Here is a 27001-nt window from a genome sequence, read left to right as displayed (position 1 = left end):
TAAAAACACATGAATTAGTTGCTGATGTTTAAAAGTCAGGAGACCTCAATTATATAAAAGCAAAGGCAAGTAAACAAGTGACCCAAGAAAGAAAAAAACGTAGGGGGTGGGAAGCTTGTTTTCTTTCTTTTTTAATCAAAAGATGTGGCCCCCCGGGCCTCCATTCCTGCATAGTAACAGGTGCCCCTTGACACAGGTTCCACACTCTTCAGTCTGCCGGGGGCCTCCCAAGCCTGCTTCACTGGCCTGTCACCTGCTGGGCTATGCAGCCTGTTTGTGTTCACACTTCACCGTCTAGGGTTAGCTGGTGAGTCAAAAGTGCTTCGTGGGCTCTTCCAGGCTTGCCCCAGTCCCCAAAAAGCCCATCCTCCTGCTCCCCGGAACTCAGCATTGTGGCCTCTGCTTTTCAAATATCTAACAGTAACTTGAACTTGAGACAAAAGTTCCTTTTCCCTACTGGACAGGAACTCGAGACAGGAACTCGAATTTCTCTGGAGGCAATCCTGGTTATAGAATGGAGATCTAACAGCAGCATGCCACCAGCACATTGTTCATTAGTCACAGAATCTAAATGCATCAGGAACCACATTATACTGCCTGGAGTAACACCCTAGCAAACATTAACAGCATGTGCTGCTCCGACACCACAGAAGCACCGCTTTGATGGTGCTCCCTTCTCTTTACCACACCCACATTTCCATGTCTTAATGCCTGCAAGCCCCAGAAGACAACAATCCTGACGTCAACCCAAGAGAAGAAATGGGCTCAGGGAGTGACGTGTGGCTAATAAAGTCATACCCACAAGCCAGATTGTGGTCAGGTTTCCAGATCAGGCTGCAAGGCCCTCTGCTTCCTAAACACTTCCCTTGAAGGGCTCATTTGGGCAAAGGCACTCAATCTCTGGGAGCCTTGTGGCTAGGTGCTTCCTGCCCTAGTTCAAGCGCATTCTCTGGGTCAAGGTCAATGACAATCACAGCCTGAGCCCTGACCTTGTTTCCATGAAGTGCAGGATGTCCTCGGGTCTCAGGCACTTCTCCTGCTGGTAATATGCATGTGGCAGGAACTGAAACCGCAGCTGGTACACCTGGAATTTATTCTGTTTTTCTTCCATACAGAAGGACTCCTGGACGTCAATTTTCTGCAACACCTGGAACCAGACGGACAGAGAGAACTTGACTTGTTCAGGTCCTAGGTGACTGCGCAATGTGAGTGGGTTACGAGACCCAAGGGTTTACAGAGACAGCAGCTGAGACCACAGGCCAAACCCCAAAGAAACCCTGGTGAGCTATACTGGTGTGGATCTGCTGGGGGACCCACAGCCTGCAGTCACCTCCAGAGAGTGGCCTGAACCTCCTAGGAGTGGCCTCAGCAGAGCGGGGAGGCAAACTCAGGAAATGGTTTATTTTTCAGGCACAGGAGGATGCTGTGGAACTAATGACTCTCTTAAAAGCTTCCTGGTCCATCTCTCCTCAGCACCTGGCAGAGACAGCTTATCTCTCATTGGTGGGAATCTGAGCCTAGGGTCAGAGCAGTAAGCAAAGCCTGTTCTTCACACATGGGGAGGATATAGGAACATGCCTTCACCCCGTCTGCAACCTGGGAAGGAGAGACGTTACCTCCCCCAAGCACACCCTGGTGAGTTGCTTCTTCAGGCTTTTCACTCTCTTCAGGGCTTTCTTGGTGTTGAGCACGGGCACGCGCATCATGGGTGTCTTGATGTTGGCGCTGGCCACCATGAGAATCTCCCGCAACCTGTCACAGAATAAGGGCACATCCAATCATGAGTGGCAACCAGACCTTCTGTTTGGGTGCAGCTTCTCCTAATGATGTCAGAGTTCTTTTGGAATCTGAGAGAGGCCTGGGGATCTCACAGGGATAATATGCTAGATCAGAGAATCCCAGCTCTGGCCTCGTGTGCAACAGTAAGGGACTCCCCTGTCAGTTTCCTCCCTGGAGGGCCCACTCCTTGTGCTCAGGGCTTTGTCTGATTCTTGTTTCCTATCACCTGTGCCTTGCAAACAACAGGTGCCTGCTGACGCTTACTGAATGAACAAACGAAGGCAACTAGCACCCACAGTGCTCCTGCTGAGCTCAGCCAGCCCTCATTGCCCGGATGTATAGTGGGTCCCAGCCTCTGGCCTTCCACAGAAGGACCCCCTGAGGTTTGGAAAGTGAGGTACCTGTCCAGAGTCTTTCTGCTAGAAAAAGGCAGGGCCAGGGACTGAATGCAGATGGGTCTGACCCCACACTCATTCCCCTTGTCCAGCACATATATTTACCTGAAGGGCCAGGGCCCAGGGCCACGTGGGGCCACGTTCTATGTGAATGGTTCCCCTGGAGTTGGGCAACCAGGCACCTTGTGTGGGGCTTGTTAACAATGTACGTTCCTGAGTCCTTCCCCCAGCAGTGTGCAGTCTCACGGGCATCCCCAGGAACTTGGATGCAGGAGTTGGCAGAGGAATAAATGGAGATCCTACCAGGCCTGGGCACCAAAGAAACCAGCCGGGCTCTGGAAATTCTAACCCTGATCCCCACTTTAATGAGACCCTGTCCCTCTCTCACACACACTCTCTCATTCACACACACTCACTCACTCCCTCTCATTAAATGGCTCCTTCTCCAGGAGAGGCTAGGACAGACCCCACCCCGTGCTCCCTTGTGCCCCATACCTTGGAATGCCCAGGGTGACGTTCATCTCGCCTCTGCCTGCAAAGTGGAAGGTGTTGAGGGTCATCTGGGTGGAGGGCTCTCCGATGCTCTGGGCAGCCAGCAGGCCCACAGCCTCGCCCGGCTCACACAGTGAGCGCTGCCACTTCAGCTGCAGCAAGGTCCTCAACCTAGAGACGGTGGTGGGGGGTCAGGGTGGGAGTTGTGGCAGGGGTCAGGAGCAGACACCACAGACTGTCAATGCTGCCCGAAACCAGAAACCTGAAACCTCTACCTCTTTCTGGACTTGTTTTTCCTAGGCAAAAGATCCCTCTAATCTTCAAATTCCCCCCAGTGACCCTGAGATGTCCTCAAATTACACAGCACAGATCCCAGCTGGGTGGCTGAAGCTCTAGACATTCATGCTTGGACTCCTCATGTTTGCCCCCAGAATGTCACATGTCCACTCTGGGCCTGTTACCACAAGCCCCCTAAGCAGGAGAATTTCTGGGTTCATTATTCACTTTTTCCTTTATCCATTCTTTCTTCTCAATTATGACAATTTGGAGACAGCTTAAACCTCCTGCTATAAAAATTAGAAAGAGGTTCACTAGGCCATTATGGGGATGGGGGTGATGAGAGTGTTTATATTTTTAGTTAGTGCAAATGGCTGCAGACCACATCAGAAGTATTCATGCTGCACAATTCTGTAATTTACTAACCATTTTTCCTATGAAGCCTGACCCTGTTAAGAACAGCCACTAGGAGCGCTGAGCTACACTGTGTGTGTGTGTGTGTGTGTGTGCTGAGCTACAGTGTGTGTGTGTGTGTGTGTGTGTGTGTGTGTGTGTGTGTGTGTCTGTCCTAGTCCAAGCTGAGGCCTTCAAATGGGAACCCAAAGCTCAAAGGATTACTGGAGTAATCAGATCCAAGGCCTCATGAAAAGTTAAGACCTGATGTCCCTGGGCATGAATGACCTGCCCTGGGTCACACGGTTGGCAGCAGGTGAACAGTGACCAGATTCCCTGATTCTCAGTCAGCCCCACCCACCACACCAAACCCAAGAGAGCAGACTTTCCTGCAAGCCTCTGTCCCAGCAGACCACTATCCCTATCTTGGCCCAGATGGGGGTGTCCACTCCTGCCTCCCTTGCACTTGTTCACTCCTGGGCCCTCGGGGCTTGTGCGTTGCCCCTGGCTGTCTTACTGCCCTCCCTCTAGCTGAAGTCTCAAACCCAGGAGGCAGCCCTCTTCCGGAGTGAGTAGGGCAGGGGCTAGGAGGCAGATTCTCCCGCACATGTTGTGCAACAAATCACTGTCAATACCTGTCGAGAGAAAGCTCTGATTTCTCATAACTCTTCTCTGTTTGAGCTGCCCACTCTTGACTGTAGTCATCAACCTTTGTTTCAAATGTTTCTGACACTGATGCAAAGTAGATGTCAGGACGCCAGACAGACAGACTGGGGTCAGGACAAGCGGCCGCCTTCTTCTGGTATTTCCTTCGGCTTTCCTCATCCAACTCATACCACATCCTCAGCATCTGAACAGAAGGATGGGTCTCAGCTATGTGGGAGGGATACCCAGTAGCATAAGAGGGATCAAAAGCATTGGCTTCCAATGAGAATAAAGGGAGACAGAAAGAAACCTGATTGCAATGAGAAACCATCTCCCCATTTAAAATGGGGAGAGACTTCAACCTGTCCTAGGGCACCCTGCTTGACTATAAGCCTAGCAGCTCTTCATCCTGGCCCATTCAAGCCCAGGGAGGGCAAGCATGTAATTTACTGAGCAAACTGGGCTTCTTTTAGAGTGAAACAGGAGACTGTTATGATTAGGCTAGGACAAGAGGCAAAGCCACGACTGTCTCAGGCCAGCTAGGATGCAGTCACTGTGCTGGATCCGTGGTTATTTCTGGATCCAGGCTCTTTCACACGCTCTGTGCCCTCAAGGCTGTCCTAAAGTGACTGCTTCAAAGAGATCCCCTGCTTCCAGCTTCCAGGTGTGCTTGGCTGATGGGAGGCACCAGCAGCAGAGGGAAAGGCAGGAGGAAGGGGATCCTGGTATTTATCCTCAACCCCCTTTAGTGGATCTCTACCCAGGGCTCTGTCCAGTGGCCCTAGCACATAGTCGTCCTCTCCGTTTCTCATGACTGCTCCCCATTCCTTCACACCTGGGATCGTGGGGAACCCCGAAGTCACAGGCCCCAGTTAGTTCCCCCAAACCCTGCCTACACCCTTGTTAAGAGTCCCCACCTTACATTCCCATTTGAGAGCCATTCTGTTCTGACTGACGGTGAACAAAGCTGGAGTTCATGATTCTACCTTCTCTTAGGAAAACAGCCCCTCATCCCTCACCCACTGACTAAGCCTGGACGTGCTGGACATTAAGGACACCACCTCCCTGCATCACCTCCTGAGTCCCGGGGCTGCGGCCATTGCGGTTTTCACTCTCAAGTTTCAGGGCTTTCACAGCTTCCTGAATTTTCTGGGAATAACTCAAGAAGGCGCCTCTTCTCAGCAGGGTGTTGGGGTGCTTGCTTTGCCATTTTTTGACAGCTCTGAAGTGGCGGAGAGCTTTTTTGGGATCTGCTCTGGATAAAACTTCATGGAGATGCTGTGATTTCATTATCACCTAAACAAACAAAAAAACAAACAAACAAATCACACACATGAGATCAAAGAGATGAGGGCGTGACAAGAGGGCCATGGAGCACAAATTCAGGGGACCCAGGTGGCTGGTGTGGAGCCCTCATGATGGGGCCGAGCACCACTCTCAGAGAGGCTGAGCATCCATTGTTAATCAGGGCCCTCACTTTGTGCAAACCAGATTTGGGAACCAATGGTCTTGGGAGCAGAGGGAGACACAGGAAAGAAAGCAGCACTCTCAGAGCCCCTCCAGGAGCACAAGGGAGTTTCTGGGAAGAAAGGAAGAGGGGAAGAGTGATGGCCAAGCTCAGGGATAGGAACCAGGATGGAAAGGACTCAGCACCAGAGCACAACCCTCAATTCTACCATCAGCTTGATGACCTTGGACAGGTCACATCGGTTTCAGTTTCCCTATCTGCCAAATGGGGTGACTGCCCAGTCAACAGTGATGGTCACTACAAGGGCATTAAGGTATACAATGAAAATCATGAGTTTGTGTCTGACGGGCCCATGTTCAAATGCTGGCTCTGCCACTCACTGACTGTTTACTTATGCTTTGATACTCAGTTGCCTCAGCTGCAAAATGGGCAGAGTAATGCCTACTTCCCTGGGTTGCAGTGAGGAGGAAAATGGATAGTATTGATAGTGTGCTTTAGCTGAGGGCCCAGCACACGGCAAATGGCCCCAAAGAGTAGGTATTATTCCAGAGGTGCTCGTGCCCTCCAGCCACCTCAAGTGATGAAAGTTCACAGGCTTTGAAATCGACAAGTGTTCCAGGGCACTGACCGGTGTCTTCTAAACCCTTCCCACTCTACTTTCCAGTGGCCACTTGGACTGGGTTGCAAAGCTCAGTGCATTCCAGTTCTCTAACCTCGGTGGGGGAGGCCCACTGCCCGGCCCCCAGGCTCCGGGGTCTAGCACACTACCTCGTAGTTGCTGGCCAGGAAGGGGAACTGCTTGGGCTGCAGGAACTGTGTCTTGGGGATGTCCAGGCCATCCTCCCCATACAGGAACTGCACCACACTGCCGTCACTGTCACGGACCGTGAGATCATACTGCACGACCAGCCCCTCCAGGTGCTTGATGATGCACCTGTAAGGACACCATCGGCTCAGTCCCCGCCGGCCCATCACCTCCCCAGGGCAGCCTCTGATGAGGTTTGGGGGCAGTGGAGGGGAGGGAAAGGGGGGCTCCTGTTCTGCAGGCAAACAAGACTTCAGAACAGGCTGGATCCAATGCCCCGGGGTCTGGGCTTGCTCCAGTGTCCCCCAGCCAGGGGCTGCATTTCCTGATGGTTTTCTAGGAGGAGGAGGCTGCAGCCATGTTACTGAGCGGCTTGGCTGCCACCCCTAGACCTGGGCTCCCATCTAGCCCCAGCTGCTGAGATGACTGCCTGCCCCTACACTCTCCCACAATGCAGAGCTCCCCAGAGACCAGTGTCCTTAGAACCAAAAGACGGGCGAAGCAGGGGAGCTGTCAAGGATTCTCAAACTTGGTCAGCCCAGGGATTGCCAAGGACACTAAGGGGTACTGGGAACCACATGCTGATGTGAATCCCTCCGCTGGCGGCCTTTCTCCTCAGTTTTATCTCAACTTCTCCTGCTCTCTGCCCTGGTCCTAGCCCCTTTGCTTACCTCTCCGGACACTCTGCCTAGGTTTCCCCTCCTGCCACCCTAACAGTGGGCTTCCCAGGAGTCACTGTCCCTCCACCCCAAGCTGTGGGACAGAGCTCAATGTTAGTCACTACTGTCTTGGCAGCTGAGCCTTCTAGGAAGCAAGACAAGCTTGCCACCGCCCAAGACCTTCTCCCACAGCCATAGCTTCCCCCAGGGAATGGCAGACCCTCAGAACACAGAGCCCTTGGTATAAGCCTCTGAGCTCATGCTCTACCGATCCTGCGAAGGGGAACAGTGTTTGCTGCTTTCTGTCTCAGGCCATTCATGGAAACTTTCCAAAAGTTTTTTCATCCAAGGAATCTTAAACGAGCTGTTGATATAATGTGAAAGACGATGGGAGGAAGGGCCCTGGCACTCTACCTCAAGGGGCACGGCAGATACATTTTACCTTTGGAGATAGCCTGAGCGGCTGGTTTTCACAGCAGTGTCCACCAGGCCCTCTCGTCCTGCCATGCAGTGGAAGAAGAACTCCTGCAGAGAATGGGACCCAGGTCCCAAAGGTGACAGTGAGGACAGTGCGCTTCCTGAAGGGCTCAGGCCAACACCTCCAGCAGCCTTTCCTGACCAGACAGGCCACTCCCTTCCCTGATCTCCTAGGACTTTTTGACCTCAACAGCTACAATAGCCCCCAGTGTCTTCTGCCCTACCCTGTAGGGCAGTCATAGTTCACCTACAATTAAGCCTAGAAATGAGGGAAAAAGCTAAATGGAAAAACCAAAATACATACAGGAGGTTTGATGCCGGTGAGGAATCTGCCAGTGACAAAGCCACCAGCCCTGGGGGTGAACTCATAAGGCTCAAAGCAGGGCAGTGACTTGCCAGACGCCATCAGCGGGGGTCTCCGACCTTCCAGTTCAATCTGGCCCAGCAGGCACGAGATCTGGAGGACAGGAAACCCACAGGAAACTGAAGATCCACATGTGTGTTTAACAGTGCTTAGTCCCAGCAGGGAAAGTATAATCTGACCTTGAAGAAAAGCTGCATGGAAACCGAGTTCTTGAAGGCTAACCTACATTTCTAAACAAACCAGGAAGCCTTCATTTTAAGAAAAAAAAAATACCTTCCTTTGGTTGACTGATCTGGATTTTCACATTTGGGGTCAGTTGAAAATGGGTGCTCTCTATAAAAAGAGCCATGTCTCAGAACCATCTCATGTTATACCTGTAAGGGACTGGAGGGTCCTGATGGGGAAAGAGAGGCCTGCAGGAAACAGCCATTTATTGCGATCCTCACATTCTAGAGCCAAAAGGGAACTCAGGGCCGGGTGTGGTGGCTCACATCTACAATCTTAGCACTTTGCGGGGCTGAGGCAGGAGGATCCCTTGAGCCCAGAAGTTTGAGACCACCCTGGGCAATACAGGGAGACTCTGTCTTATTTTCAATTAAAAACAAAACAAAACAAAACACAACACAACAACAACAACAACAAAATGGGAACTCAAGCTATTGAGCTATTTGCTTAGAAAGCTGCCTGTTAATACTCTTGGCGTGTTGGAGGAGAGCAGTATATCTAGGTTTCGATGTAGTCAGGGGATTTCCTAACGGCTTTTGGCCTTTCTGTTGTCACACTCAACAGACAATGGGGTGGGCCTTTAGACCCTCTCAAGGTCACCAAGGTTTAAGGTTAAGAAATCTCTAGGACAATGTTTATGTTTATAATTTAATATTATGAAAAGATCGGCCAGGTGCGGTGGCTCATGCCTGTAATCCCAGCACTTTGGGAGGTCGAGGTGGGCAGATCACAAGGTCAAGAGATTGAAAGCATCCTGGCCAACATGGTGAAACCCTGTCTCTACTAAAAATACAAAAATTAGCCAGGCATGGTGGCGCATGCCTGTAATCCCGAGAGGCAGGAGAATCTCTGGAACCTGGGAGGCAGAGGTTGCAGTGAGCCAAGATTGTGCCACTGCACTCCAGCCCGGTGACAGAGCAAGACTCCATCTCGAAAAAAAAAAAAAAAAGAAAGAAAGAAAGAAAGGATCATGCAAAATTACGTGAAAATTGTGTGAGTATACATAATGTATCTATATAACGTGAATATATGTAATAGTACAGTTTGTAAATTTGTAATATATATCTACGTTATACATATCCCATCTGCATATTCATAACTACATCTGCCTTTAACATTGGCATGTTAACAGTGGTTAGCTCCTGTAGTGATTTCTACACGCTTTCCTCTTTTTACTTGTCATGTTTTATAGGGAACAAACTGAAACCACCTCCTGCTATCCCCCACCTGCCTTTGCTGACACCTGTAAAGCTGCCAACCCGCCTCTGCACATACCTGCATCGTGTTCACAGTTGAACCTTTGGCTCCCGACTGCACCATCATCTGCAGGCTGTTCTCTGGGAACTGTCTGTGTAGGCCAAAAGGCATGCATGCCTGCAGATTAAATCAGCACAGTGGTCAGTGACTTCACCTTCTTTAAAAATCCCAGAATCAGGATGTAAATCCAGGAAGCAGAAGCAATACAGCCAGAATATTTATTCAGACCTAAGTACCAAATCCCACTCGAGGTAAGAGAAAGCCTCATTCAGCATTAATCCTTCCCTGGAACCCCTGAGAGGTCAAACAGGTGCTCCCTGCCCTGCACTCGCTGGACTTCCTCTGCCAGGATCCCCGAGGTTTCATTCATTGGCCAAAGAGCAGCAAAAAGGGAGAAGGAAAAGGAGAAGTAGAGGGGCTGGCAGATCCAGTTCGTGATTCTAAAAAGAAGCTGGAGAAGAATAAAATTTAAGGTGATGCCCTTGATTCGCCCAGCAGAGCCTGGCCTGGGTCCTCTCCCAGCGTGAATACCAACATCCGCATCATGTCACATTTACGAACATGCCACCCAAGCCCCATGTAGGAAGCTCTGTCTTGGCTCAAGAGCCAGCAGAACCAAGCATGCCCCTTCAGGGGGATCCTGGGGAGATGCTGAGAAGGGGGCTCTGAGTCTGGGGCTTCTAGCCTGTGCCTGGAATTCCACAGACTCGGCCCAACACAGGAGAGGCAGAGCCTGGGTGGGCGGAGGTGGTGGGAAGAGGGCAACTGGAGGGACAAGAAACCATTCTGAGATGCATCTGAAGACAACTTCCCTACTCCTAGCATCCCCAGTCAGCCCTAGAAGCTGAGCTTCCTGGTTCTCAGGGTGGTGCTAGGAAAGCTCCTGTCAACAAAACCCCTCAAGGATGGAACCTGTCCCCATGAGAAGTCGGTCTTCTCAGCAGCCTAAGGGATGCTAAAAGCCAGGCAAGAGAGCACTACAGACGAACTTTGACTTTTGACGAGCGTTGGCATTGCCTCCTCCTCCCCACTCCTCAGGCTGGGCCCCAGGGCCCAGGAGGCAGGGTGAGGGCCAGGCCAGCTCCTCCAAGCAGCAGGATGGAGAACCCTGGCTCTGGGGCAGAAAGGCAGAGAAAAGCAGGCTGTGGTTTCAGCTCATGCAAAGATTTCCCCTCTCCTTTCTCAACTGCCCAGGAACTGGCTTGGCATTGTGTACTAGTAGCTCCTGAAGCCTCTCTGCAGCCCTGTGAGGTGGTGCCCCTCACAGCCCCACTTCCAGATAAGGAAACCAAGGCAGGGACTGGTTATCTCACTTGCCCAAGGTCACACAGCAAGTTCAAGGCAGAGCCAGGACTGGAACCTGAGCCTTCATTCCTGGCTCCGCTGCACGAGCAGCCGGGGCGATCCGGGTCCCTCACCCTGCTTATTCACCCCTGGTGGCCCCATTCAGCCCCTTTAATGCAGTCACCCCAAAATAAAAACATTTATAAAGAAAAACAGCACAAAGCATTCTCTCTTGGCACTATTCTGAGGCCTGTATAGACCCTAACTGGGGCAGTAAACAAAGCCCTGGGCCCTTCAAAACAACGAGTTCTACCCATCCCACCTCGCATCTCACCTAGTCAGCTGTTCAACAGCCAAAGTGCTCTGTAGGGCCCGGGTGAGAATCAAAATGTAAGTTTTTTAAAAATCAGCATTCATAGTGGTGGGGATAAATGCATGCAATGCTGGGCTAACCTTGTTAATCTCATTGCTGTAATGGTTCACTTCCTCCTTGAACTTCAGATCAATCATGTTAAAATCCCTCTGGTCCTTGCCCAGATGGGCATCCTGCCATTTTCCTCGGACCTCATCATATGATGCGGCTTCTGGCAGGTTTAATGCAGCCCTGACAGCCTAGAATGAGAACAGAAACACAGCGGAGGCTGAGGCCAAACGACGAGGGTGTGGTTTTTGACTCAGCACACACTTCACCCCTCTAGGGCAGGCCACGGCCTCGAAGTCCCTCCTTACCTGGGGCCCGCAGTGGGTGGATTCTTCAATGATACGTTGCCTCTTGACATCTGCCTTTGGCTTCACCAAAATGTCTTCCACGCCTGTGAAGTGAAACAGACAAGCTTGTAGGGGACCTCAGGCCTGATTTCTCCCACCAGACTAAACTCAGTAAGGCCAGAGCACAGAGTCCAGTGCCACAGATGCAGGAAATACCTGAGTAAGGAAGATGATATTAACATCATTAACAGATTGCCACCATCTCTTAGGTGCTTACCAGAGCCCAAACCTTATAATCCCCATTTTACAAATGACAAAACTCAGGCTCAAAATTGGGCTAATTTCCCGTGGTCGTATGGGTAGAAAGTAAACCCAGGCCTGGGTCCCAAATTCATGTTCTTAGCCACCAGCTATACTATCTCCACTCCACAGACATGTGTTGGATGAATAGGCTGAAGGTGAAGAAGAGGTTTTGGATGAAAAGATAAGCTCAGGGAAAAAGAGAGAGAGAACATCTCAGTCTGGGGTCCCAGAAGTCACATGTCACAGGGGCCACCCTATATAGCTGAGTATACCTGTGTAGGCACACACACAGACACACCCAAGCCTGGGTGACAAGGACCACCACCGCAGGTCCCTCAGCATTGCTTCAGGAGGATGACAGCCTGGGTCACTTCAGTGAAGCCTGCCCTTCTGGCTCAAAGGGTTGAGGAATTCCTCATCCTGGGCAGCAGTAGGTCTTTCCACATCAACTCTTGATCAAATTAGTGTTTTTTTTGTTTGTTTTTGTTTTTGTTTTTTGAGACGGAGTCTTGCTCTGTTGCCCAGGCTGGAGTGCAGTGGTGTGATCTCGGCTCACTGCAACCGCTGCCTCCCAGGTTCAAGTGATTCTCCTGCCTCAGCCTCTCCAGTAGCTGGGACTACAGGTGCACGCCACCACGCCCAGCTAATTTTTGTATTTTTAGTACAGACGGGGTTTCACCACGTTGGCCAGGATGGTCTCGATCTCTTGACCTCATGATCCACCTGCCTTGGCCTCCCAAAGTGCTGGGATTGCAGGAGTGAGCCACTGCACCTGGCCAAAACTAGTTCTTTTCTGCAACTGTAAGTGCTACTGGACTCAAAAGTCCCTCAGCCAAGATCTGAGTGGGAAAGAAAACAGCAGGTGTACTGTTCAAAAGATGGGGCTGAAATATTTGGAATTCCCAATGCAAGGTCCTGGAGGGCTTCTAAGAACACGTGTGAACAGAAGGGGAAAGAAACAGTTCCTCTGTAAGCAGGCCACACCGTGAAAGTGGGCATTCCCATGGGTTCAGCTCCAGGCCAACTAGCTGTGCCCTTTATGGACCCCGCTAGCTGAGACGGGCTGGAGTGAAGTCAATCTCTCGCCTGTTCCCCCTTGTAGCCCCACTCCCAGCTTGGCCCTGCTTCCTTCTGCAGCCCTGAGCCTCTGGATCATCTTCACACTCAAGGGACCAATTGCTCTTTGTACCATGCACTAAGCAGAGCTAAAGCCTGGCACCTTTGTTAAGTTTGTTCCTCATCATGAGCTGGGTGTGGGATCTTCCTCTATTTTCGTTTCAAAAGCGCTCTGATTTTTTCTAGTTAGCAGAAATCCTTGTGCTTATTCTAGGTCACCATTTGAAACTGAAATATACATTTCATGAGGTGTAGTCATCATGCTTCACTTTCTTTGGTTATCCTGGAAGGTACTCTAGTCTGGTTCCCAACTGGAAGTGGGTGACCTTGGACCTTGAGCCCAGAAGTGGCTCAGGTCTCTTAGTGGAATTAAGATGGGGGAAGGTGAGTTTCAGCTGCCAAACAGACTTAACTTATAATCCTTATCCTGGTAAAATAATGGGACATATAAGCCAAGATGTTTGTTCAAGGATGCTCATCCCAGCAATAATGTGAAAATCTGGACGCAGCCTAAATGTTTAATTATAGGAACTGGTTAAATAAACTACAATATGTCCATAAGAATGGAATAATCTGTAATTACCAGACATGAGGATGTAGACTTGTATTAGCTGATCCCAAAGGACCTTTATAAATACATTTGGACATTTGGTGGGTGGTGGGTAAGGGAAGTAGAGTATGTAGCGTAGGATCCCACTTTTTCCAAATGTATTTGTACTAGAAAAGTCTAGAAAAACAAACATCAAATTACTATTAGTGGTTATCTCTGACAAATGCATGCTGGGTGATTTTAAATTATCTTCATGTATGCTTTTTTTTTTTTTAACCTTTCCATGATTAAATATATGATACAATTAAAATAGAATAAAATGTGTAATGCAGGCCCCAGTGTGGGCCAATGAACAAACTCCAGCTGCAGCAGCTGCAGGTCCACAGGCCCTACGCTGAGACTCCCACTCTGTCTGCACATGAGTGGGTCTGTGAAGCAAAGGAGCCTTACTTCCACCATGAACCAGACAACGCCTATGCAGACTGCGGTGCATGCCTGACACGCAGCATCTCGCGTCCCCCTAACGCGAACAGCGTGGAAGGGCTGGACCCTGCTCTGTGTACATGGAGGTGCAGTGTCCTCCATAAGCCTGGCCAGGGGCTGAGCCTTTGGACAGATCTGATCTCAAGCCCACACTAAAAGGGGCCAGGTGACTGCTTCAGGGGAGCCCCAGGGCAGTGAGCCCAGCACTCACCCAAGGTGAAGCCTCTTTATCAAAGCCATTTTCCTAAAACAGCGTGCACTCATTTCTGGGGTGCAAACAAGGTAGTTCCTCTTCGTGTCTTAGGATCACCCCGACAGGTTTGCCCAGCATAGTGTTTCCAAGAGTGCTGATGGCCCCACCGCAGTGGGAAGGCGTGGGCAGTTCTTTGGCTCCATCACCCAGGCTGGAGTGCAATGGCACAATCTCGGCTCACTGCAACCTCTGCCTCCTGGGTTCAAGCAATTCTCCCGCCTCAGCCTCCTGAGTAGCTGGGATTACAGGTGCTTGCCACGACATCTGGCTAATTTTTGTATTTTTAGTAGAGACGGGGTTTCTCCATGTTGGCCAGGCTGGTCTCGAACTCCTGGGCTCAAGTGATCCACCCACCTTGGCCTCCCAAAGTGCTGGGATTACAGGTGTGAGCCACTGCACCCAGCCGGCAGTGGGCAGTTCTGACAAAAAGGAAGCCCCTCTGTGGAGTGGGATGGGCCCTGAGAATTCTGAAAGGGCACTTGTGTAGCAGGGAATGGGGTTGTAAGAGTATGAGAAATCAGTCCGAGGACAGAAACCTGTAAAGGGAGGGGTTAGGAAAGAAACAGAATGGAAATGGGCACGAGGGTGCCATTCTGCACTGTGAAGGGGAATAAGCACTAGCTGTGGAGGAGAGGGATGGCCAAGTGAGGGCGCCTTTGTAGGAAGAGCCTGGTTACTTCCCAGCTCCTTCCCGAGAAGACACAGAAAAGAATTTCTAGCTGTGTAATGTAGCACACATGAAGCATATGGTCTACAAAGGAAAAGAAACCTGGCAGTTTTGGGGGTGAATGGACTATCTGTTAAGACCCTGTAATAAAGCGTGGTGCACTGGGGACCTGGAAAGACTTCTCCACTGGGAACACACAGAAGCCTTGGAAATCTTCAGTGTGGACGGCTCTCTCTGTCCTGGGCCTGGGAGACGGCCAGGCGGCTGCGCTGGCGGGTCACTGCCCCAGGGCAGCGAGCCCGGCACTTACCCAAGGTGAAGCCTCTGTAGAGCTGTAGGTAGGCGGTGAAGAGGCGGGCCAGGCAGGTTAGAACCTTGCCGCTGGTCTCGCCTCCATAGATCTCATAGCAGCAGTGGACCAGGCCGTAGGCGGAGCTCCCATAGTGCGCCTTGTCCAGCACTCCGCAGAGCAGCTCCCCTTCCCTGATGATCACCTGCGGAGGGCAAGGCCACCAATGCCGGGCTGCGGGTAGATGCCTCCTGTGGGAGCCACCCACCCTCTACTCCGTGTGTGACCCTCGTTGTGCAAGTCCCTCTACTGTGACCCGCCTAGAATCCTTCATGGAAAAAAGTAGGGCATATGTGAAACTAGTATTTTCTCTCTCTATATATTATTTTTTAATATAACAGAGGCAAGCATATACAGACCAGCAGTTTTTTTTCTTCCCTTCAGGGACTATACCACAGAGACATACACACACAGTCACACTCTTTCTCTCCATGTGTTTTATATCCCCTTCTCCCCACACCCACCCACGCTGACTTGAGGTCAAGTATCCTTGACAAAGACCTGTGACCGGACATGGGAGCTTCTAGTTACAAGGTCTTCCTGAAGTGGCGAGCTTCAACCTCATAACTGTGCCTCTGGCCTAGGTACTTCCTCCCTTGAACTCTGGGAGTAACAACAAAATCTTCCTAACATCCTCTAAGGCCTGAATGTGTACTTTCTCAAAGCTGGGTTAAAGCATTAGAAGCCAATGAACAGAAAAGCATTTCTAGCTGCGTAATGTAGCACCCATGAAGCATATGGTCTATAAAGGAAAAGAAACCTGGCAGTTTCAGGGGTGAATGGACTGTCCATTAAGACTCTGTGATAACGCGTTGTGCACTGGGGGCCTGGAAAGACTTCTCCACTGGGAACATGCAGAGGCCTTGGAAATATTCAGTGTGGACAGCTCTCTCTGCCCTGGGCCTGCCCTTTTGTGGCCTGGTTCCTAAGGCTCAGAGTTAGGGGTGTGGAGCCTTACACCAGTTTGATTATCTGAAGCCACTCAGCAGTCTTGCGGGAAAACAGGACTCTGCATTGCCAAGCTTTGCATAATCAATTTCAGCCTTTTTGCAGGAGAAGCCTTCCTAAACTGCTTGTGAGTTTTATACTGAGGGTCAAATGCTGGAGATCAACCCTGAACCCTTCCAAAACAAAAGCTGACAACAACTCAGGCACAATGCCTTCTCTTCTGAGGCACAGTACCTGCTTCTGTGAATGTGCCTCCATTTCTGTCTCCATTTTAAACCAATCTGTCTAACCCCGGCACTAGAAGTCTCCACTCCACACAGCTGGACAGCCATACCTGGGACTCGCACATCGAGTCAGGGTTAAAGCCAGGAACGGATTGAGGAGTTTCCTTCACCCAGGCTTTCCCAGTGATTTTCGCCTTTCCAGATAAGTTCAGTGGGATGTGGTCCTCTGGGATTATATTTATGAGCAGCGTTGACACAACCTGCAAAGAAAAAGAGGACAAACTGATGGCAAAAAGAAAAGTGATGGCAAAAAGAAGAGTTAAGAACTTCCCTTTTAGGACCTCCTGCCCTTGCAATGCCATTTCTGATGATCTCAGGTATGGCAAGAAAAACAGACAGGTCCACCTCCATACGACAAGGTGATTTCAGGTTTTATTTAAACCAATGAGGAATGAAAACAAAAAAGAACTTCACTGGGATTTTTACTCCCTATAATAGTTCTTAAAGTGAATAATCCCCTAGACTTGAATTAAATTCCTAAATAGACCAAAGGAAGGAGAGGAAAAAGTAAATTGTTTTCATTTTATGCCACATACTCAGATATTTCTTTACTATGACTGGAATTAATTATAGCTACTGAAAAGCCAAGGAATCTTTCCCTGGCCCCAGTTGGATCCCTCAGAGGGGTCATCCACCCAACAAGCACTGCTAACAGGAAGCCAAGAGAAGCACTTTCTCAAGCGGCTGCTCTGCAGAGAGCTCAAAGGGAGACAGCTTTATCTGGAGATAACCAGAGTTGGCTACAGAAGGGCCGAATGCAGGCACACACATTCCCAGAGAGGAAGCAGGGCAGGGGCAGACCGGCAGGTGTGACAGGCTCCAGGGCTGGGAGACTAACTGCCATCAACAGCGCTTAGTGTGCCTGCAGCAGGCCCCACAAAGTAGTGTCTTTAGATGTGTGCAACGAGGGCGCGGTGGCTCACGCCTGTAATCCCATCACTTTGGGAGGCTGAGATGGGTGGATCATGAGGTCAAGAGATCGAGACCATCCTGGCCAACATGGTGAAACCCCATCTCTACTAAAAATACAAAATTTAGCCGGGCATGGTGGCGTGCACCTATACTTCCAGCTACTCAGGAGGCTGAGGCACGATAATCGCCTGAATCCAGAAGGCAGAGATTGTAGTTAGCCAAGATCACATCACTGCACTCCAGCCTGGGTGAGAAAGTGGGATTCTGTCTCAAAAAAAAAAAAAAAAAAAAAAAAAAAGAGTGGGCAATGGGACAGGGCAGTTATAAGAGCAGCTGCCTTTTCACCCACATGCACCAGGAGCAGGGGACAATGGACAACAGCATTATTAAAGAGAGCAGAAAATATTCCGTTTTCTCAGCAGAAGATGACCAGAAAGGTTATGACCCACACTCTCCATGCCTCAACTACATAGAATGCCAGCACTGTGTGGTGAGTGGGGTGAGGGAGCAAAGGCAGGAGAGTGACACTTCCTGGGGTGCCTACTTCAAGCTGCACCTCAACCAAGGTGCCACATGCACAGTGGGGACCCCCCAGGCTAGGCATACTCAAGACTGGAACTTGGTGTGAAAGGTAACAGAAACACACCCATCCAAGCGCAGGGAAATATGACCTGCCACTTCATCTGTAAAATCAATGGGGCAGAAGAGCATTTGATAAACTCCAACACCCTTTCAGGATAAAAATACTCAACAGACTAGGAACAGACCGTCACCAACCTAATAAAGGGAGGCACCTATGAAAAACCTACTACTAACATGCTCAATGATGGAAGACTGGATGCCTTCTGCCTAAAGTCAGGACCAAGACAAGGATGTCTACACTTGCCATTTCTATTCAACAATGTACTAGAGGTTCTAGCCAGGGCAATTAGGCAAGAAAAGAAATAAAAGACATCCAGATTAGAGAGAAAGAAGTACAACCACATTTGCAGATGACACGATATTATAGAGAGAAAACCCTTAAGTGCCAACAAAACAAATTATTAGAGCTTGTAAATGACTTCTTCGAAGCTGAAGGATACAAGATCAACGTATAAAAATTAATTCTCTTTCTATATATTAGCAATGAACAATCTGAAAATGAAATTAAGAAAAAGTTCCGGCCAGGTGTGGTGGCTCACACCTGTAATCCCAGCACTTTGCGAGGCCAAGGCAGGCGGATCACCTAAGGTCAGGAGTTTGAGACCAACCTGGCCAACATGGTGAAATCCCGTCTCTACTAAAAATACAAAAATTAGCTGGGCATGGTGGCGGGTGCCTGTTATCCCAGCTACTCGGGAGGCTAAGACAGGAGAATCGCTTGAACTGGGGAGGCGGAGGTTGCAGTGAGCCGAGATCGCGCCACTGCACTCCAGCCTGGGAAACAGAGTGAAACTCCATTTCCGCCCCCACCAAAAAAAAAAAAAGAGTTCCATTTACATTAGCAACAACAACAAAAAAAGAATAAATTTAGGCAAAGAAGTGCAAAACTTGTACATCAAAAAGTCTAACACACTTGAAAGAAAGAGGATCTAAATACAGGCATATCTCATTTTGTTCTCCTTTGCAGATAACATGGTTTTTTACAAATGGAAGGTTAACGGCAACCCTGTGTGGAGCAGGTCCAGCACCATTTTTCCAACAGAAAGTGCTCACTTTGTGTCTCTGTGTCACATTTTGGTAATTCTCACCATATTTTCAAACTTTTTCATTATTATTCTATCTGTTATGATGATCTCTGATCAGTGATTTTTGATGTTCCTGTTGTTGTTCTGGGACACCCCAGGCTGGCACATCTTATAAGATGGCAAACTTAATCTCTAAATGTTGGTATTTTGACTGTTCCACCAACCAGCTGTCCCCCATGTCTGGCTGTCTGTCTGTCTGTCTCTCTCTCTCCTTGGGCCTCCCTATTCTCTGAGACCCAACAATATTAGAATTAAACCAGTTAATAACCTTACAATGGCCTCTAAGTATTCAAGTGAAAGGAAGACTCACAGGTCTCTCACTTTAACTCAGAAGCTAGAAACAATTAAGCTTAGTGAGGCTGAGACAGGCTGAAAGCTAGGCCTCTTGTGCCAAACAGCCAAACCATAAATGCAAAGGAAATGTTCTTGAAAGAAATTAGAAGTGCCACTTCAGTGAATATGTGAATGATAAGAAAGCAAAACAACCTTATTGCTGATAGGGAGAAAATTTTAATGGTCTGGATAGATGCTCAAACCAGCCACAACATTCCTGTAAGCCAAAGCTGAATCCTAATTCAGAGCAAGGCCCTAACTCTCTTTAATTCTATGAAGGCTGAGAGAGGTAAGAAAGCTGCAGAAGAAGTTTCAAGCTAGCAGAGGCTGGTTCTCAGGGCTTAAGGAAACAGGCTGTCTTTATAACATCTCAGCACAAGGTAAAGAAGCTAGTGCTGGCCGGGTGTGGTGACTCACGTCTGTAATCCTAGAACTTTGGGAGGCCGAGGTGGGTGGATCGCCTGAGCTCAGGAGTTTGAGACCAGCCTGGCCAACATGGTAAAACCCCGTCTCTACTAATAATACAAAAATTAGCCGGGCATGGTGGTGCACGCCTGTAATCCCAGCTACTAGGGAGGCTGAGGCAGAAGAATCACTTGAACTTGGGAGGTGGAGGCTGCAGTGAGTTGAGATTACGCCACTGCACTCCAGCCTGGGTAACAGAGCGAGACTCCGTCTCAAATTTAAAAAAAAAAAAAAAAAAGGCCAGGCACGGTGGCTCACACCTGTAATCTCAGCACTTTGAGAGGCCAAGGTGGGTGGATCACAAAGTCAGGAAATCGAGACCATCTTGGCCAACATGGTGAAACCCTGTCTCTACTAAAATACAAAAATTAGCTGGGCGTGGTGGTGCATGCCTGTAATCCCAGCTACTCGGGAGGCTGAGGCAGGAGAATTGCTTTAACCAGGGAATTGGAGGTTGCAGTGAGCCGAGATTGCGCCACTACACTCCAGCCTGGGCGACAGAGCGATACTCCATCTCAAAAAGAAAAAAAAAAAAAGAAGCTAGTGCTAAGCGAGAAGATCTAGCTAAGATCACTAATGAAGGTTGCTGCACTAAACAACAGATTTGCAATGTAGATGAAAGAGCCTTCTATTGGAAGAAGATGCCACATATAGGACTTTCACAGCTAGAGAGAAGTCTGGCTTCACAGCTTCAAAAGACAGTCTGGCTCTCCTGTTAGGGGCTAATGCAGCTGGTGAATTTAAGTTGAAACCAATGAACATTTACCATTGTGAAAAATCCTAGGGCCCTTAAGAATTATGCTAAATCAACTCTGCCTGTGCCTATAAGTGGAACAACAAAGCCTGGGTGACTGCACATCTGTTTACAGCATGTTTTGCTAACTATTTCAAGTCCCTGTTGAGACCTACTGCTCTGAAAAAAAAGGTTCCTTCAAAATATTACTACTGTTCATTGACAATGCATCTGGTCACCCAAGAGCTCTGAAGATATGCAAGGAAATTAATGCTGTTTTCATGTCTGCTAACACAATATCCATTCTGCAGCCCACGGATAAAGGAGTTATTTTGACTTTCAAGCCTTATTATTTAAGAAATACATTTCATTAAGGCTGTAGCTGCCATAGATAGTGATTCTTCTGATGCATATGGGCAAAGTAAATGGAAAACCTTCTGGAAATGATTCACCATTCTAGATGTCATTAAAAAATTTGTGATTCATGGGAGGAATATCAATATTAACAGGAGTTTGGAACAAGTTGATTCCAACCCTTAAGTATGACTTTCAGGGGGTCAAGACTTCAGTGGAGGAAGTAACGGCAGCAGTGGTAGAAATAGAACTAGAATTAGAAGAAGAATCTATAAAGGAAAAAAAAGAACAAAAAATAAGTGTTGGTGAAAATGTGGAGTAACTGAGACCTTCATACATTGTTAGTGGAAATGTAAAATAACACACCTGATTTGAAAAATAGTTTGAAAGTTCCTCAGAAAAGTTGACTATAGAATTACTATATGATACAGCAATTCTACTTTTAGGTATATACCCAGGAAAACTGAAAACACACGTTCATACAAAAACTGGTACACAAATGTTCATTGCAGGTTTATTTGTAGTATCCAAAAAATGGAAACAATCCAAATTATCCATTTATCAACTGACAAATGGATACAGAGTAAACAATGGAATGTTATTCATCCATAAAGAGGAATAAAGTACTATTACATACTAAAAAATGGATGGAACTGGAAAACATTAAGTAAAAGAAATAAGTCATAAAAGGCTACATATTGTTTGATACAACTTGTATGAAATGTCCAAAACAGGCTAATTTATACAGGTAAAAAGTAGTTGTCAGGGGATGAGAAGGAAGGAGGAATTGGGACTGACTGCTGTACCTATTAGGTACATGTCATCTTTTTGGAGTGATGGAAATGTTCTGGCATTAGAGTGTGGTGATGGTTGCACAACATAGCGAATACACTAAAAACCGACTTATACACTTTGAAATGGTCCTTTAAAAAAAAAGAGAGACAGGGTCTTGCTCTGTCACCTAGGCTAGAGTGCTGTGGCACAATCATAGCTCACTGCAGCCTCATATTCAGCCTCCCAAGTAGCTAGGGCTATAGGTGTGTGCCACCATGCCCAGCTACTCTACTCTACTCTCTCTACTCTACTCTACTGTATTCATTTATTGAGATGGAGTCTTGCTCTGTCGCCCAGGCTGGAGTGCAATGGCACGATCTTGGCTCACTGCAAGCTCCACCTCCTGGGTTCAAGTGATTCTTTTGCCTCAACCTCCTGAGTAGCTGGGATTACAGGCTCGTGCCACCATGCCTGGATAATTTTTGTATTTTTAGTAGAGACAGGGTTTCACCAGGTTGGTCAGGCTGGTCTCAAACTCCTGATCTCGTGATCCGGCCGCCTTGGCCTCCCAAAGTGCTGGGATTACAGGTGTGAGGCACCTCACCCAGCCTTTTTTTTTTTTTTTTTTTTTTAAATAGAGATGGGGGTCTCACTGTGTTGCCAGGCTGGCCTTGAATTCCTAGCCTCAAGCAATCCTCCTACCTCATAAAATGGTAAATTTTATGTTGAATATGAATTATATCTTAATGAAAAAAAAAATAAGGGACCCAGACAAGAGGAACTGAAGTCTCCTCTTGCACTAACATTCTAGAAATGTATAATTTACTTTCTGGTCATAAACTATGCTAGGGAGAAAAAATCTGCAATGTTTTCTTAAACCAAGAAGGGCAGCAATATCTATGGGAATTATTATTTATACTAAGCCTGTATTAACCTTAAAAAAAGTCTTAAAAATAAAATGGATTAAAAAAAATGTATTGAAATGTCTATATCCTTTGACCCAGCAATTGTACTTTAAGAATTTATCTAACAGATATACTTGGTTGGGAGGCGGAGGCAGGAGGATCACTTGAGGCCAGGGGTTCGAGACCAGCCAGTGCAACACAGTGAAACACCAGCTCTACAATAATAATAATAATAATAATAATAATAAAAGATATGTCAATGAAAGTACACTAACATATACAGAAATGGGTGTTCACCACAGCACTGTTTAGAATAGTAAAAACCAGGTAATAATTGGAACATCCACTAACAGAGGGACAGTTAAGTCATCTGTGGTATACCCATATCACTGAATACAACATAGGAGGGGTTAAAAAGAACGAGGCAGATCTACACGTACAGACACAGAATGAGCCCCCAGTACATCCAGTGAATGAAATCAGTCACAAGACAATTACAAAAACATTTGTCAGCATAGCCTATGAAAACATTTAAATGAACTTCTTGCCATATTTAGAGTGTGTTAGTGTGGTCCCAATGAAAAAGCAGACTGTCTGATATAATGGAGTTCCCTTTGGAGGACTTGGTGGCTCGTTCAGAGTAAGCCATCTTAAAGACCAGCCAAATCTGAGGTCCATGTGCCTGGCCATCAGGAAAATGCATGCTTCAGGTACCAGGATGTCATGGTCAAACAGGTGGTTGTAAATATCAGATTTATCAGGTGGTTGAATGTCAGATTTAATTGTGGTTCATGGTTCTCCTGAACAGTCCCAGGGAAGGTATGATATGATTTTATTATTTCTTTTATTTTTTTTGAAACAGAGTCTCGTTCTGTCGCCCAGGCTGGAGTGCAGTGGCGCAATCTCAGCTCAATGCAACCTCTGCCTCCCACGTTCAAGTGATTTTCGTGCCTCAGCCTTCTGAGTAGCTGGGATTACAAATGTATACTACCACCCCTGGCTAATTTTTATATTTTTAGTAGAGACGGGGTTTTGCCATATTGGCCAGGCTGGTGTCAAACTTCTAGCCTCATGTGATCCACCCACCTTGGCCTCCCAAAGTGCTGGGATTACAGGCATAAGCCACCATGCCTGGCCTCATTCTTATTTATTTTCTATGAGAGTGTGTGTGTATATGGAGAGTGGGGTTGGGGAGGGAGGGAGTTTTTCCTTTTATGTTTATCTTTATCAATAAACTTGTTTACTTTTATAGTTTAAAAGAACTTGAAGGACAGAGATCTAATAACTGAATTCATAAAGCTTGTTGAATATAAGGACAATATACAAAATTAATTGTATTTCTAGACACCAATCATAAACAATTAGAAAATTTAATAGACAGTATCATCTACCATAGCAGTATCCAGGAGTGAATCTAATGAAAAGATGTATAAGGCTTTTACATAATTGAAGGACATACTGTGTTCATAATTTAGATGACTCAATAGTGTAAATATGTTGATTCTCCCTAAAGTGACCTACAGAGGCAATGCAATCCCAATGAAAAATTCTAGCAGGTATTTGTGTGCACAGTGTGAAAGTTTACAAGCTGACTTTAAAATTTATATGGAAATACAAACACCCCAAAATAGTTGACAGTCTTTTTTTTTTAAAGGTATATTGAGATGTAATTAAAGCCTATCAAGGCAGTCTTGAAGAACAAAGCTGGAGACTTTTACTATCAGAAGTCAAGATTTAGTATAAACCCACAGTAATTAAGACAGTGTGCTGTTGGTGCAATGGAAACAAACAGGGTCCAGAAACACACCCACTCATATATTACTACTTGGTTTGTGACACAGGAGTACTAGCAGTAGAGAAGTGGACTTTTCAACAAATGATGTTGCATTCACTGGCTAGGAAATCCATATGGGAAAATATGACTCTTGACCCCTACCTCACTTCATGCACATCCACAAAAATCATCCCTAGGCAGATAGCAGACCTAAGTGTGAAAGGTAAAACAATATAGCTACTAGATGATAACAGAGGGGAATACCTACAAGACCTCAGGGCAGGCAAAGAGCTCCTATAGGACTAGTCACAAAAAGCCAAGATTAGCTATAAATTAGAAACTTCTGATCATTAGAAAACAGTATTAGGTGAAAAGGCTAGCCACCAAGTAGAAGGTATTTGCAATGTATATATCTGCTAATGGACTTATACCAAATTAGAACCTCTCATCTGTCAATAAGAAAATGACATAGAAATAGGCAAAAGATTTGAAAAGGCACATCACAAAAGATGATATCCAAATGGCCAATAAGCATATGAAGAGGTGCTCAACCTCTCTTGTCATTAAGGAAATGATAATTAAAACAGTAAGATACCACTACATACTCACCTGAACAGCTAAAATTAAACAAATAAACCAGAAAAAGAAAACAACAACAACAGCTGGGCGAGGTGGCTCATGCTTGTAATCCCAGCACTTTGGGAGGCTGAGGTGGGTAGATCACCTAAGGTCAGGAGTTTGAGACCAGCCTGTCTAACATGGAAAAACGCTGTCTCTACTAAAAATACAAAAATTTGCTAGGTGTGGTGGAGCACATCTGTAATCCCAGCTACTCGAGAGGCTGAGGCAAGAGAATGACTTGAACCTGGGAGGCAGAGGTTGCAGTGAGCCGAGATGGCACAACTGCACTCCATCCTGGTAGAAGTGTGTATTATTACAAGCATTTTGGAAAACTTTAGGAAACTATCTATTAAAGTTAAACACATATCTTATGACCTAGTAATTCCATGCCTCAATAGTTACCCACTGAAATGTATATATGTGTTCAACAAAAGATACACACGACAGTGTTCACAGTAGCCCCATTTGTAACAGTCAAATGAAGGTAAGTGAAGACAACTCAAATGTGTATCAACAGAAAAATGGATAAATACATGATGGCATATTCACATAATAGAACATTATAAAGCAATAAAAAATAAACTGCTACTATATACAATAACATGGGTAACACACAAAGATACATTTCATTTAAATAAACTTCAAGGAAAGACAAAACTTGTTTATAGTGTTGGAAGTCAAGTTAGTAATTACCTTTGACGAGGGGTAGAAACTGGGAGGGGCCATGGAGGGGTCTTCTGGGGGTGCTGGTGATATGCTACTTTCTGATCCGGGTGAGAGTTTGCAAAGATGTATTCACTTTGTGAATGTGCACTGAGTTATAAACTCGAGATTTGCAATGACAGGCAAATCTCTTTCTTTGCATGCTCTTTGAACAAATAATGAGAGACCTTCGGTTTGTAAATAGAAAATCAATCAAGAGGCTGTATGAAATGTCCTGGAGAAACACTCTAAGATTTCATTTCCCAGGGCAGTAGAAATAAACTTCCTAAGCTAAGTTCCTTATCTTCTGATTCTAAACATGGTTTTTCTCTGTAGCACCAGGCTGAACCATGAACAAATTCTTGTGTAGTATAGTCACTCTTGCCCTTTTCACCTATTTGCAAAATAAAAAAGCCTGTACCAACCTTTAGAGATACAATGAAAAACTTCACCCATGACAGAAGCAAAACCTGGGCCTATTTCCTAATTTTATTTGGTACAAAGGATTTGAAAAGGATCCAAGGTGCAGTCTCTAGGCACAATGAAATTAAACCGGAAATCAACAATCGAGATATTTGGAAAAGCCCTCAATATTTGTACTTCTAAATAACTACACAACATACTTCTAAATAACTCATGGATCGAAAAAAAAATCAAAAGGGAAATTAGAAAGTATTCTGAAGTAGATGAAATGAAAACACAACATATTAATTTGTGGGATGCTACTTAAGCAGAACTTAAGGGGGAAATTTATACATAAAATGCCTACATCGAAAGAAGAAAAGGGGTCTCAAATTGACTTAAAGAACTTAAAGAACTAGGAAAAAAAAAAGAGCAAATTAAAACAAAGTAAACAGAAGAAAGGGAGTGATAAAGTTCAAATCAACGAAATAGAAAACAGAAAAATAAAGTCAATAAAACCAAAGACTTTTTTTTTGAAAATAAAACTGATAAACCTCTAGGCAAACTGATCAGGAAAAAAGAGAAGACACAAATTATCAATGTCAGGAATGAGAGAAGTGACACCACTACAGGCAATACAGATAGAAAAGGTCAACAAAGGAGCATTATGAACAACTTTGTGCCTATAAATTCAGTAACTTAGATGAAATGGACAAATTCCCTGAAAAACACAAACAAGTAAAGCTCATTCAAGAGATAACCAAAAATAGCTCTATGTCTACTAAAGAAATAGAAATTTTAATTGAAAATCTTCCCACAGGTTGGGTGCGGTGGCTCAGGCCTGTAGTCCCAGCACTTTGGGAGGCCAAGGTTGGTGGATCACCTGAGGTTGGGAGTTCGAGCCCAGCCTGACCAACATGGAGAAACGCCATCTCTACTAAAAATACAAAATTAGCCGGGCGTGGTGGCGCATGCTTGTAATCCCAGCTACTTGGGAGGCTGAGGCAGGAGAATGCTTGAATCTGGGAGGCGGAGGTTGCGGTGAGCCAGGATCACACCATTGCATTCCAGCCTGGGCAGCAAGAGCAAAACTCCATCTCAAAAAAAAAAAAAAAAAAA

The 27001-nt window shown here is 46.7% G+C and overlaps 1 protein-coding gene across 1 annotated transcript in view; it reads right to left on the bottom strand.

The window, feature by feature from the left end:
- Window positions 1–27001, bottom strand: part of POLR1A (RNA polymerase I subunit A) — an 86543-nt gene that overhangs the window by 16851 nt on the left and 42691 nt on the right. The window contains exons 15-27 of the mRNA XM_016948898.4: window positions 16231–16380; window positions 14910–15093; window positions 11249–11331; window positions 10973–11131; window positions 9254–9352; window positions 7694–7846; window positions 7355–7437; window positions 6217–6382; window positions 5055–5276; window positions 3971–4185; window positions 2670–2837; window positions 1617–1752; window positions 990–1147 (exon numbers count right to left, since the gene is read on the bottom strand). Of these exons, the coding sequence (XP_016804387.1) occupies window positions 990–1147; window positions 1617–1752; window positions 2670–2837; window positions 3971–4185; window positions 5055–5276; window positions 6217–6382; window positions 7355–7437; window positions 7694–7846; window positions 9254–9352; window positions 10973–11131; window positions 11249–11331; window positions 14910–15093; window positions 16231–16380 (1976 nt within the window). The remainder of the gene's footprint in view (window positions 1–989; window positions 1148–1616; window positions 1753–2669; window positions 2838–3970; window positions 4186–5054; window positions 5277–6216; window positions 6383–7354; window positions 7438–7693; window positions 7847–9253; window positions 9353–10972; window positions 11132–11248; window positions 11332–14909; window positions 15094–16230; window positions 16381–27001) is intronic.

The sequence above is a fragment of the Pan troglodytes genome, chromosome 12 (assembly GCF_028858775.2).
Source record: "Pan troglodytes isolate AG18354 chromosome 12, NHGRI_mPanTro3-v2.0_pri, whole genome shotgun sequence".
Classification (NCBI taxonomy): Eukaryota; Metazoa; Chordata; class Mammalia; order Primates; family Hominidae; genus Pan; species Pan troglodytes.
Note: the sequence above shows the minus strand (reverse complement) of the source record. Positions and strands in the feature narration are given on the sequence as shown.